General features: G+C 43.6%; 1 protein-coding gene across 9 annotated transcripts in view; it reads left to right on the top strand.

Annotated features, from left to right (window-relative positions):
• The window catches only part of SHANK2 (SH3 and multiple ankyrin repeat domains 2), a 1,084,923-nt gene that overhangs the window by 533,043 nt on the left and 531,370 nt on the right, over nt 1–20,510 (top strand). For all 9 annotated transcript variants that reach the window (XM_077462543.1, XM_077462526.1, XM_077462535.1 and 6 more), the window contains one exon: nt 19,613–19,770. In XM_077462543.1, coding sequence (XP_077318669.1) covers nt 19,613–19,770 — 158 coding nt within the window. The remainder of the gene's footprint in view (nt 1–19,612; nt 19,771–20,510) is intronic.

Here is a 20,510-nt window from a genome sequence, read left to right as displayed (position 1 = left end):
ATCGGAGCCTCCATTCACTCCTGGAGCGGCAGGTGTCACCCGGCTGCTATCCGACCTGATCCATTTCGTGATATCCAGACGGAAGGAGATCGTATTTTTCATCCGTCTGGTGGATTGGATGATAATCGATCGATCCCCCGCTGGTAGGACCGCCCGTGTGAAAGCACCCTAAAGGATAAGTTCCCCTTTGTAAAAAAAAAAAAAAATGCATATCTTTTTGCAGGTTTTGCAGTGCATTTTTTTATTTTTATTTTTTACTAGGAGCCTGTAAAGCATTCCACCCACAATCAGCAGATCATGGGTTCAATGTAGGTCTCGTACAGGCAGGCAATTACACACTGACAAGAAGCATCACTGAACTACCTAGAGCGCTCAACAGCACCCTGGTAGTTCATAGGCTGTCAGTACACAAAGGCTGTCAGTACTTGTAGTTGTCCCATTCACAGAATTCTGTGAAAGAATGACACGGCCGGGTGGACAAAGCCCACGCCTTTAAAAAAAATTGTGACGGCAAGTGTGGGGAGAAAATCCCCCACTCGCTGTCGCAACTGGGAATTGGAAGGGTGTGGGGGATGCTGCAACAGTAACATGTTTCATGTTACACCCTGAATGTGGATGTAACATGTTGCAAAAAGTGAACTTCTCCTTTAATACAGAGAATGTGTAAAAAAAAACGTAAGCCTTTAGAACCACTTTAATGAGCAAAATGGAAAAGGAGGAGCTTAAAGCTGAACTCCAGGCAAACCCTAAATTCACAGATGAAATTAATGCATGGGAACCTTTCACTTGTCAAAGTATTTGTATTTATGTTCATCCATTTGTGAGTTTTACACAGTCCTTCCACACATAAGGAAGGATGACTCCACTTTATCAGTTACAATTCTAGACTTTAGAATAAATTCATTGGTGTCCTCCTAGACCTCATTCAAATGGGGGTACTTAAAGTGGGAGTAAGCTCCCTTGGTTGATTTTTGCCTATAATTTGGCTTACTTATAGGTACAGTAAATATCTCCTAAACGTGCGCTGTTTAGGACATATTTACTTGTGAAGTCGTCGGTGATGTCACCGGCACATGTGCTCTGAAGGAACGGCATACCCGTGCTGTTCCTTATAAGCCCTGTGCTGTGAACAGCGACTCTGAACATGTGACATCATCGGGGCTCGTCCATTCAAAGGACCAGAGCCTGCAAACCCAGAAGGAAGACTGGGGAAAGATACAAGTTCTGTCAGTGGCGACAACGCACTCCTGAATGAATGCAATCAATCTATACGCTGGGGGGGGAACCTCTGGGGGAATCTAAGATGGAAAAGGACCTGGGGGTCCTAGTAGATGATAGGCTCAGCAATGGCATGCAATGCCAAGCTTCTGCTAACAAAGCAAACAGAATATTGGCATGCATTAAAAAGGGGATCAATTCCCCAATACAAATGCACGCCACACTTTTCAGATATTTATTTGTAAAAAATTTGGAAAACCATTTATCCTTTTCCTTCCACTTCACAATTATGTGCCACTTTGTGTTGGTCTATCATATAAAATCCCAATAAAATAAATTTACGTTTTTTTTGTAACTTGACAAAATGTGGAAAATGTCAAGGGGTATCAATTTTCAAGACACTGTAAGCCTTATTATAGGCTTACCTATAGGTGAATGTCAGAGAGTGGAGTTTACTCCCACTTTAAGTACTAACCTGGAACAAGCATACTGCAAATAAAGTCAGACTTCTTTATCTGCTTGCATGTTCCAGGTCATTGACTTGGTAAGGATTGAAGACAATGGATTAGCTTGACAGACAAGCTAGCTTCAGAAGCCAAAGATGATAATAGCAGCCTCTAGGTCAAGGGTTCTTAACCTGAGTCCATGGATGGGTTTCAGGGTGTCCATGAGGGTAAGATAAAAAAAATAACATTTACATTCACTTAAACCCCCCCCCCCCCCCTCTTCCCAAGTCCCAATTAATGCTTTCCCATTGGAAGAAATTAAAGATAATTCACTCTGCCACTGCTTATAGCGCCGACCGCTTAGCATCTCTTGACTACTTGTTGGGCCATATTCCCATCTAAATCAGTATCGTCGTGGGGGTTTATAGTTTTCATCAATTTTTTAAAGGGGTCCTTCAATCAAAAAGGTTAAGAACCACTGTTTTAAGTTTCCTCTGCACAAGTATTCTTAAAATTGCAATTTTGACTGTAGTCCGCCTTTCTGAAATACCCTAGAACCTTCATAACTGAAAACAAAAGCAATGCTGACCTTTACAATCCCTTTCCTTTACTGTACTGCTTGTCATTTCTATCAAGACTACAGCTGAACTTTAAACCTTTTCCTGAAAATCTTTATAAAAAATATCACAGGCCCTTTGATAAAAGCACGTGTCTCTCTCTATTGTCACCTTCCCTTGGTGTTACCGCTGGGGAATCGGTGAAAACACACAGGGAGATTGAAATCTGTGCCTCTATTTTTGGCTCCGTTAATTTTTGTAGCTAAGGCAGGTCTGTGATATTTATATGTTAATGTATTCTGTCTTGAGCCCTTTAGTAAGAGCTGCAACATTTATACAGCAATAAAACAGACAGCAAGCAATGAAATGCCAAACTAAGCATTCCTTGGGATGTGGTCTTCTGAGGATGGCAATCCTCTGCCGTGCATCCGTAATACGGTAACCGCCGGCCGATCGAAATGCATCCTGTTCATGTATTCATTCAGGCCGCAGGGAAAATAGGTAGAAGATAACATTGTCTTGAATTAGAGACCGTTATTGGACAAATGAGGTCTTATGGCTGAACTGGAGGATCAGGTTTAAGATATGCCAGGATCGGCCGTAATTGATTCTCAGCAGTTGTTGCCAGACTCTGTTTCCCATGATGATCTGCTCATCTGGTGGCTTCTGTCTAAGTAATGTTGTTATTTGCATGTACCAGTTGTAAATGGGTGATATGTGAGCAGGACTAGACATTTTAGTGTTTTTTCTTCCCAGTCTTCCATCAAAAAGTTAATAACACTTGATAGTGGCAATATAGAACGCAACCCTTTACTGACATGTTACTTGCACAGTCACATTAAAGCCAGTAACACACAGGAGAGTCATAGCCTGCTTACCCCGCTGTTTTGGATTTATCTGAAGCATTGGGCAAAACCCAGTGCTGTAACTAGAACCTTCAGGGCCCCGATGCAGGAAACCATGGCGCCCCCCCCCCCCCCCGACCTCCAGACAGGGCTCTTTTCTCCGAGCCCGATGGTGGAACACCAGGGCCCAGTCCCAAGTGGGTGGCTGCATATAAAGGAACCGATTTAAAAAACATCAATTACAGCCACTGTGCCCATCAAACGCCACCACTGTACCATCAAATGTCACTACTGTGCCCATCAAACTCTGCCGCTGTGCCCATCAAATGCCACCGCTGTGCCCATCAAATGCTGCCAGTGTACCCATCAAATGCTGCCACTGTGCCCATCAAATGCTGCTACTGTGCACATCAAATGCTGTTGGTGTGCCCATCAAATGCTGCCACTGTGAATCCCCACCGCCCGCTCACTGTCTGCCCACCACTTACCCTGTCTTGGTGGGGCAGCGGGTAACGGCCATGAGCGGGGTCCTCCATGCAGCTACTGCCATCCTCATCTCCCGTCCTCTCCTCCTGATGGGCGTCCAATAGCTGTGTCTATCCTTTCAGCCAATCGGGTGATGGGTAAAAGACCCGCACACCTGATTGGTGGAGAGGCCGTTCAGTGTTAGGAAAGTGAATATTAATTCACTTTTCTAACACACGTGGGTAGACTGTGAGCGTCAAGCATGGCGCTCGCAGTTCACCTATTTTGAATCCTATTATAGCCCATGGCTCTAATCAGGTGCTGCAAAAACACCCCCCGCCGCTGTAATTCAGGCACCCGGCACCCCAAAAGGGACCAGACACCTAAATATGGGGGTGGCAGCGGTGGCCATGGATAAATTCATGCTATGCATGAGTCTATCCTTTGGTCATAGAGGGGGTGGAACCTGTGCACCCTTTTGGATGCACCGCCACTGATAAACACATGCACACACACATGCATACATACACATACATATATGAACACACACACACACACACACATACATACATGCATGCTCTCACACACACACACACACACATACAAGCATGCTCACACACATACAAGCATGCTCACACGCACACATACAAGCATGCTCACACACACAAACATACATTAATGCTCACACACACACATACAGTGGTGTGAAAAAGTGTTTGCCCCCTTCCTCATTTCCTGTTCCTTTGCGTGTTTGTCACACTTAAGTGTTTCGGAACATCAAACCAATTTAAACAATAGTCAAGGACAACACAAGTTAACACAAAATGCAATTTGTAAATGAAGGTGTTTATTATTAAAGGTGAAAAAAAATCCAAACCATCATGGCCCTGTGTGAAAAAGTGATTGCCCCCCTTGTTAAAACATACTATAACTGTGGTTGTCCACACCTGAGTTCAATTTCTCTAGCCACACCCAGGCCTGATTATTGCCACACCTGTTCACAATCAAGGCATCACTTAAATAGGAGCTGCTTGACACAGTAAGGTCCACCAGAAGATCCTTAAAAGCTACACATCATGCCGAGACCCAAAGAAATTCAGGAACAATTGAGAAAGAAAGTAATTGAGATCTATCAGTCTGGAAAGGGTTATAAAGCCATTTCCAAAGCTTTGGGAATCCAGCGAACCACAGTGAGAGCCATTATCCACAAATGGCGAAGACATGGAACAGTGGTGAACCTTCCCAGGAGTGGCCGGCCGCCCAAAATTACCCCAAGAGCGCAGCGACGACTCATCCAAGAGGTCACAAAAGACCCCACAACAACGTCCAAGGAACTGCAGGCCTCACTTGCCTCAGTTAAGGTCAGCGTTCATGCCTCCACCATCAGGAAAAGACTGGGCAAAAATGGCCTGCATGGCAGAGTTCCAAGGAGAAAACCACTGCTGAGCAAAAAGAACATCAAAGCTCGTCTCAATTTCTCCACAACACATCTTGATGATCCCCAAGACTTTTGGGACAACATTCTGTGGACCGATGAGACAAAAGTGGAACTCTTTGGAAGGTGTGTGTCCAAGTATATCTGGCGTAGAAGGAACACTGCATTTCATAAAAAGAACATTATACCAACAGTAAAATATGGTGGTGGTAGTGTGATGGTCTGGAGCTGTTTTGCTGCTTCAGGACCTGGAAGACTTGCCGTGATAAAAGGAACTATGAATTCTGCTGTCTACCAAGGGATCCTGAAGGAGAATGTCCGACCATCTGTTCGTGTACTCAAGCTGAAACGAACTTGGGTTCTGCAGCAGGACAATGATCCTAAACACACCAGCAAGTCCACCACCGAATGGCTGAAGAAAAACAAAATGAAGACTTTGGAGTGGCCTAGCCAATGTCCTGACCTGAATCCTATTGAGATGTTGTGGTATGACCTTAAAAAGGCCGTTCATGCTCGAAAACCCTCTAATGTAACTGAATTAGGACAATTCTGCAAAGATGAGTGGGCCAAAATTCCTCCAGGATGCTGTAAAAGCCTCATTGCACGTTATCGCAAACGCTTGGTTGCAGTTGTTGCTGCTAAGGGTGGCCCAACCAGTTATTAGGTTTAGGGGGCAATCACTTTTTCACACAGGGCCATGATGGTTTGGATTTTTTTTCACCTTTAATAATAAACACCTTCATTTACAAATTGCATTTTGTGTTTACTTGTGTTGTCCTTTACTATTGTTTATATTGGTTTGATGTTCCGAAACACTTAAGTGTGACAAACATGCAAAGGAACAGGAAATGAGGAAGGGGGCAAACACTTTTTCACACCACTGTACATGCATGCTCACACACACACACACACACACATACAAGCATGCTCGCACACACACACATACAAGCATGCTCACACACACACACATACATGCATGCTCACACACATACATGCATGCTCACACACACACATACATGCATGCTCACAAACATACAAGCATGCTCACACACGCACATACAAGCATGCTCACACACACACACATACAAGCATGCTCACACACACACATACAAGCATGCTCACACACACACACACACACACACATACATGCATGCTCACACACATACATGCATGCTCACACACACACACACATATATGCATGCTCACAAACATACAAGCATGCTCACACACGCACATACAAGCATGCTCACACACACATACAAGCATGCTCACACACACACACGCACGCACATACAAGCATGCTCACGCACACACAAGCATGCTCACACGCACACACAAGCATGCTCACACACACACACAAGCATGCTCACACACACACACACATGCATGCTCGCACACACACACGCATGCTCGCACACACACACACATGCATGCTCACACACACACATGCATGCTTGCACACACACACGCATGCTCGCACACACACACGCATGCTCGCACACACACACGCATGCTCGCACACACACATGCATGCTCACACACACACACACACACACACACACATACATGCATGCTCACACACACACACACACGCTCACACACACGCACACACACATACATGCTCACACACACACATACATGCTCACAAACACACGTACAAGCATGCTCACACGCACATACAAGCATGCTCACACACACACATGCACACACAAGCATGCTCACACACATGCACATACAAGCATGCTCACACACACACACATACAAGCATGCTCACACACACACACACACACACACACACATACAAGCATGCTCACACACACATACAAGCATGCTCACACACACACACGCACACACAAGCATGCTCACACACACACACATGCACACACAAGCATGCTCACACACATGCAAATACAAGCATGCTCACACACACACACATACAAGCATGCTCACACACACACACATACAAGCATGCTCACACACACATACAAGCATGCTCACACACATGCACATACAAGCAAGCTCACACACACATACATACAAGCATGTTCACACACACATACATACAAGCATGTTCACTCATACAAGCATGTTCACTCATACAAGCATGCTCACACACACACACACATACAAACACAAATACAGTAGTCTTATTTAAAAAAACGGCAGACATTTACCTTCCTGGCTTTTCCTGGCGGGTACTGCACTCTAGGGGGAGACAAAGAGCACACACTGCTTTCACTACTAAGCCTAATGTGAGGAGCTCCCTGCACAGTGTCGATTTCAGTTCGGCTGATGATCGCGGAGCTCCTCTCAGCCTTCCCTCCTTTCGAAGAGTGCAGGGGGCCCTTGGGCCCCCCGCAGCAAGGGGCCCAGTCGCCATGGCGATCTTGGCGACCCCTATAATTCCGCCACTGGCAAAACCCATACAAATAAGGGTAGAGCTTGCAAAGTTTATAGAGACAATCCATGAAGGGAACTAATTTTAGGACCCAGTGCAGAAGTACATGGGAGCCACTGAGCAGCCATCAGATGTATGCTGGTTAGGGTGATTTAAGTGACTCTGTCATTACGGGGTCGATAGTAAACTAACCCCCCGCAATAAGTGAAGATGCTGTGCTGCATTATGAGCTTACCTTTTTGATGGCCGGTGTCTTCAAACTGGCCTGCTTTACTGATTCCTGACCACTACAGACGTTCAAAATGTCTGTCTTTGTCAAATACCTGCTCCCCCCCACTGCATGCTGTGTTTTTTTCTCACCAGCTTCTAAATTGTATAGTGACATTCAAACTGCCAGGAGGAACCATAGTGGGTGGTGGGGGGAATGGTATCGACACACCTGGAATTGTCGAATACTTGTAGCGGCTGGGAACGGCAAAGCGGCAGAGATTGAAGACCCAGATCACCCAAATATTGAATCTTTTTTTTTCATTTAGCATAAACCCTCTAGTGATCAGATATTCTCATCTGTTCTTAAACCACTGAGGATAGGAATTACTGCAAGTGCCACCACTGATGACTTGTATTTTAAGGTACAACATCCATAACTGTTGTTATTCTTGCTTACTGACTGATAACCAGTGAAATGTCAGAACACCTGATATACACTTACTTGTTCTTCTATAGTAACTTACCAAAGATTGATGACCTCTGCATTGAGCTGCGTGTGTCTGTGTATGCATGTTGAGATGTCATTGAAAATAAATGGCAATGGCAATACACTGCAAGCTATTGTACCACATATTAACAAGAAGCATGCACAAGTGTGAGTGTGGTATGAAAGTCTACCACTCAGGTCTGACTAAAGGAACACAAAGCAATCCCCACATGGCTTGTCACACTTACCGGTGATTGGATCCAGCGCTGGGCTTTTTCATTGGTACAAGCTTCTCAGCTTCCAGTCAATCACAGAAAGCAATCCCTGCAGCCAGTCCATACTCCACCTTTGTCTTAAAGGGCTAGTGCACCTGTTGCTTGGCATTTCAGCAATGTGTCTCCAGAAGCTAGTATGCAACTCTGACACCTGTTGTTTCTACCAGCATTACTATTTCCTTTTGGACTGGGTCTCTTTTGGACTGCTCTGTACTCCTAAAGCCTAGTAAACATGGGCTGAATGTTGGGCGGCATTGGCCGGTTCAACAGAAACTTTCGGCTCCTGTGTATGGCAGCTGGTCCAACAAAAGGGTCATGACCGAAAAAGGTCTGCCGACCGGCTCCCGGTCCGCACTCTCAGCCAATGGCTGAAAGCGTTGATTGGAGTGTTCTGGAAAGGGGGGGCGAACCCAGGGGTGTCCCCCTGTCAGAACACAATCCAAGGTTAGTACAGTGACCTCCCCTGCTGTGCTATTGTTAGTAAAGCGGCTCTGACCTGAGCTGTCGTTTATTTTTTCCTAGTAGAAGTAGTGTGTACTAGGATTTAGGGTTGTTTTACTAAAGGCAAACAAGTTGTTCACTTAGCCAAGGAAATTGCATTTTGCAAGGGAATTTTCCCCAGGGCTTGGTGAATGTCGTGGCATTTCATTTTGAAAAGAATTACCAATCATGTGCAAGGAAAATAAAAAAATAGCATGTACAAGATTGGATGATGAAAGTCAGCAAAGCTTCATCCCATACAGTTCTGAGGATAATTCCCTCCCAAAGCACAACTTCCTTTGCAAAGTGAACAGTCTATCTGTCTTTAGTAATCACCCCCCTAATGTGTTCCTATGTTTATCCCAAGAGACTCTTTGTGTGCCTGTACTCCCGTTTACTCTAAAGCCTTGTACACACAATCGGATTTTCCGACGGGGAAACGTGTGAGTACAAGCTGTTGGCGGAAAATCCGGCCGTTTGTACTCTCCATCGGACAATTGTCAGATTTTCCGTGGACAAATGTTGGATGGCAGGTTTTTAACATTTTCCGCGGACAAATGTCTGTTGTCGGATTTTCCAATCATGTGTACACAAGTCCGTTTGGACAAAAGTCCAAAGTACAAACACGCATGCTCGGAAGCAAGGACGAGCCAGAAGCAGTTGGTCTTGTAAACTAGTGTTCGTAATGGAGAATTAACATCCGTGATGTGGCAAATTATGAAATCTTGAAATGCAGCGCACATTCTCTTCTGCTCTGTTACCAGCGCACAATTTCGTAAACATGGAAATGTGCATTACGCCTCGTAACCCGCCCCTCATCTGTCCCATCCGTTATGTTCACTACTTATTCCAAGAGAGCTGTAGTCTCTTTTACCAGTGTGCTTGTCTGTGCTGCTGAGATCATTGCACTTGTGTATTCTCAGTTCCTATATTACTGCTCTTGAATGCCCTGCATTCTCCTTGTCAGCCTGCTCCCTTTGTGCACTAGTCAACTTTGTAAATCCTGAACCTCACTGACTTTCATCCTTTGTATGCCAATGAATCTTGAATTCCAGTGCTGCAAAATAATTGTATTGCTGTTCCCATGATCCAAATGCTTACCCTCTAGCTCCTGTACATCCCAGTAACAACTTGATTTTTGGAATATCTGGTTAGCAGTAGCCTGCACTGATGTGTTTGAGTCCCAACCCATACTTCTCAACATTTTGAGATGGGAATGAGGGACAACTACTAGCAAACGTATGTAGGCATAGGACACGCCCCTTTTCACACCTCCTTAAAGGAGAATTAACCAAAAACAAAAGGTTAATCAAATCCACAAGGACATTTTTACCACTACTATTCCTTTATATTTGCTTTTAAAATTTTTCAAATGCAGCAATTTAGAATTTAGATGGAAGGTTTAGCACTGGAAAACACTTTTTGAAAGATAAAACATGCATTTTATATACAACTATATAGACCAAAATGAGGGACAGATGAGGAGGAATGAGGGACAGAGGGACATTGCCCCAAATCAGGTGTAGTCCCTCACAATCAGGGACAGTTGGGAGCTATGCCAACCTGGCTGTTCTGCAGCAAACTTCATCACGCCTTGTGGAGTGCAGGCATCCTGATCCCGCTGGTGTCAGCCTGTTTTATCTGACCCTGAAAGTCCTAAATACCCCGGAGCTTCTTCTCTACTTCGTGGGTATGGTCCCCTGACCATGATTTGGCTCAGAAGTTGTTGATCAGGGAGGCCAGGTGAGTTTGTTTAAATGCTAGAGTGAGGACCTTAAAGTGGATGTAAACCCTCACATATACCCAGTGAAGTGAACAGCCTCAGATGATACATAGGGATGAAACAAATCTCCCTACATAAATTTTACATGTATATCTGCTGTCTTCAGCTTTATATATTCTTTAGAAAGTTCAGATCATGTTAGGAGATTTTCCCTTCCTGTTCAGCATTGCAGTGAAGGCTGGGCATACAGCCAAGACAGCGGATTAGAGGAAAGGCACACACCCCCTTCTCTTCATAGGTAGAGATTTTCAGAGCTGTTGGTTCAATCATTAAGCTCTGTGCTAATCTATTTATAGCATCCTCCCCAACACAAAACTCGGCTGCTTTTATCCCAGTTGACGGAGAACTTGTCAGAAGTTATCAGGCTGATAACAGAAGAATGGAGCAGGAGAAAACTACGGGACATATTGCTTTGGAGAGAGATAAGAAAACACTACAGAGATGTGTGCCCAGCTCAAATTTATTGATTTAGGTTTACATCCACTTTAATCTGTATAAGTAATACAGCAATTTAAATACAATATCACAACTCCCTACATTATAGTTTCTTTTTAAAATATTCTAATACCAATTCCGAAAACCCCATAATAATTCGGTAAATATGATATTTTATAGAGGAGTCAGTTCAGACACAGCATATAGTATGATTAAAGGTTTGTGGACACCTGACCATTACACCTATATTCGCTTGTGGGACATTCCATCCCTAGACCATGGTATTTAAAAAGACTTTGCTCCCCCCCCCCCCACCCTTTTTTGCAGCAGTATCAGCCTCCACTCTTTTTAGAAGGATTTCTACAAGCTTTTGGTGTGTTTCTGTGGGAATTTGTACCCATTCAGCCAAAAAAGCTTCTTGTATAGCTGGACCAGAAGAATTGGTTGGGAGCTGGGGTTTCAATTCATCCCAAAGGTATTCTGTAGGGTTGAGGTCAGGGCTCTGCGTGGGTCACTCGAGTTTCTGCATGCCAGACTCCTCAAACCATGCCTTTATGGAACTGGCTTTGTACATGTACACATGGGAACAGTCATGCTGGAACTGAAAATGTTTTCCTCAGACTACAAAGTTGATAGCACGCAATTATCTAACTCAGGCTAGGTTTTCACTAGTGTGACTTTTTAAGCGATTTGGGACTGAAAAGTCGCATGACAAGTTGTACCCCATGATTTCCAATGAGTACCGTTCATATCTGTGCAACTTCAAGACGCAGCAACTTCAAAGTAGTCCCTGCACTACTTTGGTCCCACTTTGATGCGACTTGAGATCCATAGACCTCAAGAATACACAGACATTTCTTCAAGTCGCGGCAAAAAAAATCGTGGTAAAATCACGTGACTTTGGGTACGCAATAGTGGAAAAATAGCCTCAGTGTTTCTCAACCTTTTTTTCTTTTGCAGCACCCTACAAAAGTATGCAAATCTTTCAGTCGAAAATGTTCAAAAAAGCTCAATGGGAAATCTGAACCTGGGACAATTCACTCAAGCACTTTGATGAAATTACTTTCAGAAACCCCCCTTGACATCAGAGGCCCCCCTATTACATTAGATGCCCCCATCACATCAGATGACTCCCATAACATGAGAGTCGACCCTTCACATCAGAGGCCCCCCATCACATCAGCGTCCCTTATACATTAGAGGTCCCCTATACATGAGTCATCCCCCCACGACACACACACAGTCCCCTCTTTTTATCAGAGCCCTTCCTTTAGGCTCTAATAGCATGGCAGAGGTTGGAAGGTGGAAAAGGTCTGGAAGAGGCAGATTTACATCTTCTCTTGAATGCTGGGGGCTGCTCTGCATGCTGCCTTCTCTGGATCACAGTCATGCATTGCCATGGTGCGTGCAAGCCAGTCAGCCACAATTACCATAGCAATGAATGACACCATGTGGTTGATTAACTAAAAGTGGAGAGTTCAGAATCTGGTTCAGCTCTACACAGAAACCAATCAGCTTCAGCTTGTTTAGTTAAGCGTTACAAAAAAAAAAATACCTGGAAGCTGATTGGTTTCTATGCAGAGCTGTACCAGATTTTGTACTCTTCAGTTTTGGTAAATAAACCCTCATGCATCCTGCCCCTAGAGCATCTTTGGCTGTTATGATGCTGACAACCGTCCCATCTGCACCATGTTAACTGGTGAGGCTGATCAAGGGCAAACTGGGTCCCATGCTCGCAGCATCCTGGGGGAACCCAGGTGGCACCCTGGTTGAGAAACACTGGTATAACATGTCTTTGTATACTGTAGCATTAACAGTACCCTTCACTGGAAACACCTGAACTCAATACTCTGGAGAGGTGTCCTGTCCATGTATTTTTGGCCATATAGTAGGAAGGATCTGAGGTTTTTTGTATGCAGTCAAAGAACATGTAGTACTCTAATTAGCTTCAGTCTAGCAGTACATTGCAGTTCTCTTATAGCAGATTCATTACGATCAGATAGATTGCATATATTACTGTAATTTACCCTCTATGTTGGCTTCCTTATATTACCACACACATTATGCTCTCTAGGCATTTAGACACTTTCTAATATAGTCAGGTTCTGTTACTTCATATGTCCTGGTAAATTGGAGAATAAATATTGAGAAACAGGACACAACCATCTATATCCTACAGGGAGAGGCAGGTTCAGCAATATCTGGGAAATAAACTGCTGTAGATATGCAGATTAGCTCATTGTAGAGCAGAAATTGCACTCTGCCTCTTCTCCTTCGGGAACTGAGTATTTCTCCGGGCAATCTATTAAAGCGCAGCACACTGAATGATTTAAAAATTCCTCCTTCTCCTGAGGTGTCCTTTTTACACTGGGAAAATGCTGACTCCTCTGGGCCAAAGGACATCTGCAATCCTGGGAATCGCTCACAGGTAGATCTCAACCTCCATGTTGAGGTCCGATTCAGATTTATAAGCCTTACTATAGCCCAGGACTACAGTGTTATAGTGAAAAATGTTGTGTTGACCAATAAATTAAATATATAATAATACTTTAAAGCTGAAACCCAGGCAGATATAACAGACACAAACCTAACTGAGTCCTGTGTTTATTATTATATCAAGAGGGACCTCACCCAGGTTCAAATAAAGTAAATGTCAGCAGATACAAGTATAAAACGCATACTAACCAGTCCAAAAAGGCCAGCGTTGCCTTCCTACAAACCAGACATTTCACCTATTGAGTGTGTTTGGGATGCTCTGGATCTTTATATACGACATTGTGTTCCAGTTCCTGACAATGATTTCCAGCAACTTCACACAGCCATTGAAGCGGAATGGACCATCATTCCACAAGTCACAGTCAACAACCTGATCAACTCTATGCGAAGAAGCTGTGATGAACTGCATGAGGGAAATGGTGCTCACTAACACAGATTTACACAGATTTGTGAACAATATTTGACAGAAATAGGCCTTTTGTGTACATAGAAAAAGTTGCAGATTTTTGAGTTCAGCTCATGATAAATAGGTGCAAATACAAAAGTGTTGCGTTTATAATTTTGCTCAGTGTATTTGATCTCAATGTTTAGCTGTTTTCCTGAAGCTGAGCTGTAAAGCCTGCTCTAGTGTGACATTCAAATCTTAGGTCATTGCTGGGGCACAGAGTAGCTTTTACCTACATTTTATGAATGAGGCTAAGCAAGGCCACAATGCTGGCAAGTGATAATTTTCCCAGTCAAATGAAAAAGAATATATGAGCCATATTCTTTAAAGAGTAGCCCAAATCCTCTTCTTCTTGGCCCCTCTTTGGCTCTCCTGGCCCCTCCCTCCTGTTGAGTGCTTCCACAGCAAGCAGATTTCTGCTGGGAAACCCGAGCCGAGTCAGAGCTCCCTGTGTCCATTCAGACAGCTTTCTAAGTTGATCTTCACCTAATTGGCTATGACTGACTTTGATTGACAGCAGCAGGAGACACTCCTGCAACATCGCTGGATCTAGATGGACCCCAGGTGGGTATTAGGGGGCTGAGGGGGGCTGCTGCACAGAGAAAGATTTTTAACCTCCTCGCGCCCGCCCTATAGCCGAATTACGGCCGTAGAGCAGGCGCGTTCGTCCGGGCGGTCGTCCCTGGACGGCTTGATGTTTACTTCCGCAATGCGCGCCGCCGCGGGCGCGCATCGCGGAAGTTCTGTGTTCGCCGTGTCCCCCGGGGACAGGCAAACACAGATCGCTGTAAACGGCCAATCACAGCGGCCGTTTACAGCGTGATCGGCGTGTCCAATGGGAGATGATCTCATATGTAAACATATGAGATCATCTCGCAGCGCCGCTCTCCTTCCTCGCACAGACAGTGCGAGAGGGGAGAGATGAACGGCTGCAGCGGCAGCCGTTCTGATTGTGGAAAAAAAAAATTAAAAAAATGAAATAAAAAGTGCCATCCGCCCCCAGCAGTGCCATCCGCCCCCAGCAGTGCCATCCGCCCCAGTGCCATCCACCCCAGTGCTACCTGCCCCCAGTGCCATCCACCCCAGTGCTACCTGCCCCCAGTGCCATCCACCCCAGTGCTACCTGCCCCCAGTGCCATCCACCCCAGTGCTACCTGCCCCCAGTGCCATCCACCCCAGTGCTACCTGCCCCTAGTGCCATCCACCCCAGTGCTACCTGCCCCCAGTGCCATCCACCCCAGTGCTACCTGCCCCCAGTGCCATCCACCCCAGTGCTACCTGCCCCCAGTGCCATCCACCCCAGTGCCACCTGCCGTCAGTGCCACCTGCCCCCAGTGCCACCTGCCCCCAGTGCCACCTGCCGTCAGTGCCACATAGTGCCATCTGTCATCAGTGCCACGTATCAGTGCCATTTGTCATCAGTGCCACCTGTCAGTGTCACGTGCCATCTGTTGTCAGTGTCACGTGTCATCAATGCCACTTATCAGTGCCATCTGTCATCAGTGTCACGCGTCATCGGTGCCATGTATTAGTGCCATCTGTCATCGGTGGCACATATTAGTGCCACGTATTAGTGCCATCTGTCATCGGTGCCACGTTTCAGTGCCACGTGTCATCAGTGCCACGTATTAGTGCCACGTGTCATCAGTGCCACGTATAAGTGCCACGCGTCATCAGTGCCACATATTAGTGCCATCTGTCATCAGTGCCACATATTAGTGCCATCTGTCATCAGTGCCACCTGTCATCATTGCCACGTATCAGTGCCATCTGTCATCAGTGTCACGTGTCATTGTCCTGGTGCTTCAAAAGTGTAATAAATAGTCAACAAGTTAGATGTGTAACTTATGTTCCTAGAACACATGATGGCGCTACCTGCATGTTGGGCCTCTCTATGTGGCCAGGCTGTGAAAAAGTCCCACACATGTGGTATTGTAATACTCAGGAGGAGTAGCAGAATTTTTTGGGGGGTGTCATTTGTGGTATACACATGCCACGTGAGAGAAATAACCTATTACAATGACAATTTTGTGGAGAAAAAAAAAAAAATGAAAAATCTTAATTTTGCAAAGAATTGTGGGAAAAAAATGACAACATCAAAAAGCTCACTATACCTCTTACTAAATACCTTGGAATGTCTACTTTCCAAAAAGGGGTCATTTGGGGGGTATTTGTACTTTCCTGACTTGTTCGGGTCACAAGAAGCGAGATAGGCCACCAGTACATCAGATGTGATCAATTTTGTGCGATTCGCACCACAGCTTGTAGACTCTCTAACTTTCACAAAGACCAAATAATATCCACTAATTTGGGTTATTTTTACCAAAGACATGTAGCAGTATAAATTGTGACCAAAATTTATGAAGAAAAATTAATAATTTGCATAATTCTGTCACAGAAACAAAGAAATATGCGTTTTTTTTCAAAATTTTCGGTCTTTTTTCATTTATAGCGCAAAAAATAAAAACCCCAGAGGTGATCAAATACCACCAAAAGAAAGCTCTATTTGTGGGAAAAAAAGGACAAAAAATTCATTTGGGTACAGTGTTGCATGACTGAGTAATTGTCATTCAAATTGTGAGAGCACCGAAAGCTGAAAATTGGTCTGGGCAGGAAGGTGTTTAAGTGCCCTGTAGGCAAGTGGTTAATCATATTAATATAAAAAAACCTTGTGCCTTTAGGGCCACTTTAATGCCTAAAGTGGATATAAACCCGAAATTATTATTTTTTTTAATTAAGGCTTGCACCTTGTAGAGTATAGGATTTAATTTCATCTATGCCCAGTCTTGCCACAAAGAATTAATGCAGCTCTGAAAAAACAGACAGAGAATATGCTTCCCCCACCCTTGCTTTCCCCACACCCTCTCCTTTTCCTATATATAGATGTACAAGCTAAATTAATGAGTTATATATTTCCTAATGTTATTACTATAGAGGAGATTTTAGGGATGGTTTAATTAAGTATCTTTTATTCAGGGAATAACCAAGCCACATGGTTGGATCTTGGCCCTGAATTATCTACTTACCTCTCTATACCTTCCTGGTAACAACCTTTCTTTTACCCTATATTATACCAAATCTCCTCCAACCCTAAACTTTGAAACTACAATTTTTACTATGTATCTAATCCAGTTATTAAACTTTATACATGTTTAGCTTTAGCTAAAATGTGTTAAACTAATATATCCCAAATTACATGACTGTTATTATAGTATTCACCTCATGTTAATATACTGAGAAGCCTCATTTCACACTTTTATACATTCTACTTAACTATAAATCTATTGTATGACTCTTTTTATTGCATTATATTCAATAAAATATTTGAAAAGAAAAAACAGACAGAGAAATAGGAGTCAGTTTCTCCCCCTTGTTGTGGGCGACAGGAGATTTACATATCTCATACACAAGCCTGAGAGAGACATTCTGTGTACTTCAGATCTCCTCCTCCTTTCTTCTCCATCCCTCCCAGGATTGGCTGCTCCACACCTCAGCATGATTGGGCATGCTGAAATCATATGGTGACCTTTCTGGGTTTTGACTGGATGTTGGTGATCATAGCAGAAGTTCAGTGTAAGAAATACACAGGAGAAAATGCATGTTGACAGGGGGTGTAGAGGTGGGTGGGGAGTCTACTGACTTCATGACTCCACCCACCGAGCTCCGGACAACAGACCCACCCACAGAATCTGCAGTTTTTCGTCTCATAGCAGACAGAAGGGAGACATTTGACAGGTATGGATACTTGCAGGAGGCATGTATATCTTTATAGATAACCACTATGGCAGTAGTTTAGAAAGGATGAGAGTGGGTTAACATCCATTTTAACTCAATAAAAACTGCTAAATTCTTAATTGGCTTAGCTAGGTCATTGACCTTACTTTTCTCCTCTGTGTTTAAAAAATACAGCTTGGTCACCAACTTACCTTAAGAATTCTGACTTGACAGGATGGGCTCATGCACAGGGGTATAATTAAAATACTCATATATACCCTGGATATATGACCACCAGAATCTGGTAGAAACAGACAATGTAAAAACATATGTAATGATGTATAAACTATGCATATGTAGACACATAAATGTCTGTATAGCATCATTAAGCATGTAATTCTTCATCCTCTCCACTTTTTCCATCGGAATACATTTACGTGCATATAGGCATAAAGTATCCCAAAATACTCATCTCCAAAGCAGGATTGTTTTTATTGTTGCTGAATTCAGCTCTAAATTACAGAGCTAAATACCACTATGTGCATGGACCTGTTTTACTGCATTTGGTGTTTTTTCAAGGTGTCTGTTGCCTTGCAAGGGAAACCGGCAAAAACGCAAGCACTGCATTTTTGATGCATTTCCTCTGCATTTCCTCTGCATTTCCATTGACGTCTATGCAACCAAAAAACACAACCTGCTGAGGGGGAAAAAAATGTCCCTGACCCTTTCCAAAAAACGCACACTGGTGGAAAACAGATGTGAATGTGACCCATAGAAAACCAGGTTAAATGGACTGTAGTGCATTCTGCAAAATTGAAAACACACCGAAAAATGCATAGGTGTGAATCAGGCCTGACTAAAACTGATGCACACAGAATCTGGTGCAGCTCTGCATAGAAACCAATCGGCTTTTAGATTTTATTGTCAAAACTTAATTGAACAAGCTGAAGTTAGAAGCTGATTGGCTACTATACACAGCTGCACCAGATTCTATGTGCTCCAATTTTAGTAAATCTCCCCCAATTGGCAATAATAGAGCTGCATTCAGATCTTTTAAATGAAAACCACAATTTCTAGCTGAAAGCACCATTTGTTTGTGGCAAGATTCTCAGGGCAAAAGTCAGTCAAACTGCTGACTCTTTCTGAGCCTTGCTATACAGGAGATTGCACAAAGCTACTATTAAAGTGATTGTAAGGGTTTTTTTTTTTTTTGTTTTTGTTTTTTTAAGTACCAAACATATCATACTTACCTCCACTGTACAGTTCGTTTTGCACAGAACCTGTTCTTCTGGGGTCCCTCAGCGGCTCTCGCAGCTCCTCCCTACATCAGATAATCCCCTAGGAGAAGCACTTCCCCGAGGGGGTTACCTTGCGGACACGCGCTCCGTGTCCATAGCCACCGAATGTATGACTTGGCCCCGGCGCCTGCATCATTGGATTTGATTGACAGCAGTGGGAGCCAATGGCTGCGCTGCTATCAATCTATCCAATTAAGCCGCGGACCCCGGGCAGAGAGACAGTGTGTCCCCGACATGTCATGTTCAAGGATTGGGTAAGTAAAACGGGGGGGCCTTTCACTGCCAGGTGTTTTTTCACCTTAATGCATAAGAACTATAAACTAGCCCTAACACAGCTTTGTAGCTTTCTGTGTTACCAGCCATTTTATGTGAAATATATATATGCATATGAGTGTATTTTTTTTTTTTTTTTGGTGGGGGAGTGGATCTTGGGTGGGAGTTCCCACACTTTTTTCCCCAGGACTTGACCCCTGGTCACACTGAATCAGTTTCCAGTCTATCTATTTTTTTTTCTGTAGTTAGTATTGTGTTACAGTGATATGAAGATAGATTTCAGATACTCTAGCAGAAATGCACTTGAAGTTTCTTTGCTATGAAATATGTGTTTTTATTTCTTATTTTTCAGTCCTGGTGCCAACAAGGAAGCGGCCTCTACTGGGGATTATCAGGGACCAAAGCGAAAGCTGTACAGTGCTCTTCCTGGAAGGCATTTTGTTGTGGTGAAACCGTATCAACCTCAAGTAGAAGGCGAGATTCCCCTTTACAAGGGGGACCGGATAAGAGGTATGTTTCCACTAGACGCATCATATGCGGGGAGATTTCCCTTCACCACCAGTCCTGGAGACCCAGCAGAAAGTTAGTAAGATATCTGCTAACTGAGGGGAATTCCTCTCTATGACAGTTAGCACTGGAACAGGCATCCCCATTGGAAGATATACCATCACATCTTTTTCTGGTGAAAGCTGTAATATTTTAAATCTTTTATTAATTTACATCTCTGTGACAGCGAGGACATATTATAAAGAAAACTTGACTTGTTCTAACCCTTCCCACTTGTGAAACTAAAAACAAAAAAGGTTTTTGGACAATCATACACATTAACCTTAAAGAAAGATTTTATAATATTAAATGGAGTAGAATATTAAAGGACAACTTTTCTTGGAAAAAATATAATTGCTTACAATCCATTTTATAATTTATTATTTTAAACTGATTGATCTCCAGAACAATTTTCACTTTTCAGCTATGAGTCCTCCGATTTCCTCCTATGTTCCAAAAATGTGCTAATAGGTTATTTGGCTTCTGTCTAAATTGGCTCCTTGAAGGCAAGGACTGATGCGAATGTACAATATGTAAAGTGCTGTGTAAATTGTTGGCATTATATAAACACTTTTAATGAATAACTTATTACCTATGATATGTGAGGCATAGATTGTTTTTGTATCTCTATTTTTTACCAAAAACAGTTTTTTTTTTTTAAAGACCTTTGTTTAAAAGAGAAGTATGGATTTCCTTTTTTAGCT

The sequence above is a fragment of the Lithobates pipiens genome, unplaced genomic scaffold, assembly GCF_037356315.1.
Source record: "Lithobates pipiens isolate NorthernLeopardFrog02 unplaced genomic scaffold, aLitPip1_a1.2 Scaffold_10, whole genome shotgun sequence".
NCBI lineage: Eukaryota > Metazoa > Chordata > Amphibia > Anura > Ranidae > Lithobates > Lithobates pipiens.
Note: the sequence above shows the minus strand (reverse complement) of the source record. Positions and strands in the feature narration are given on the sequence as shown.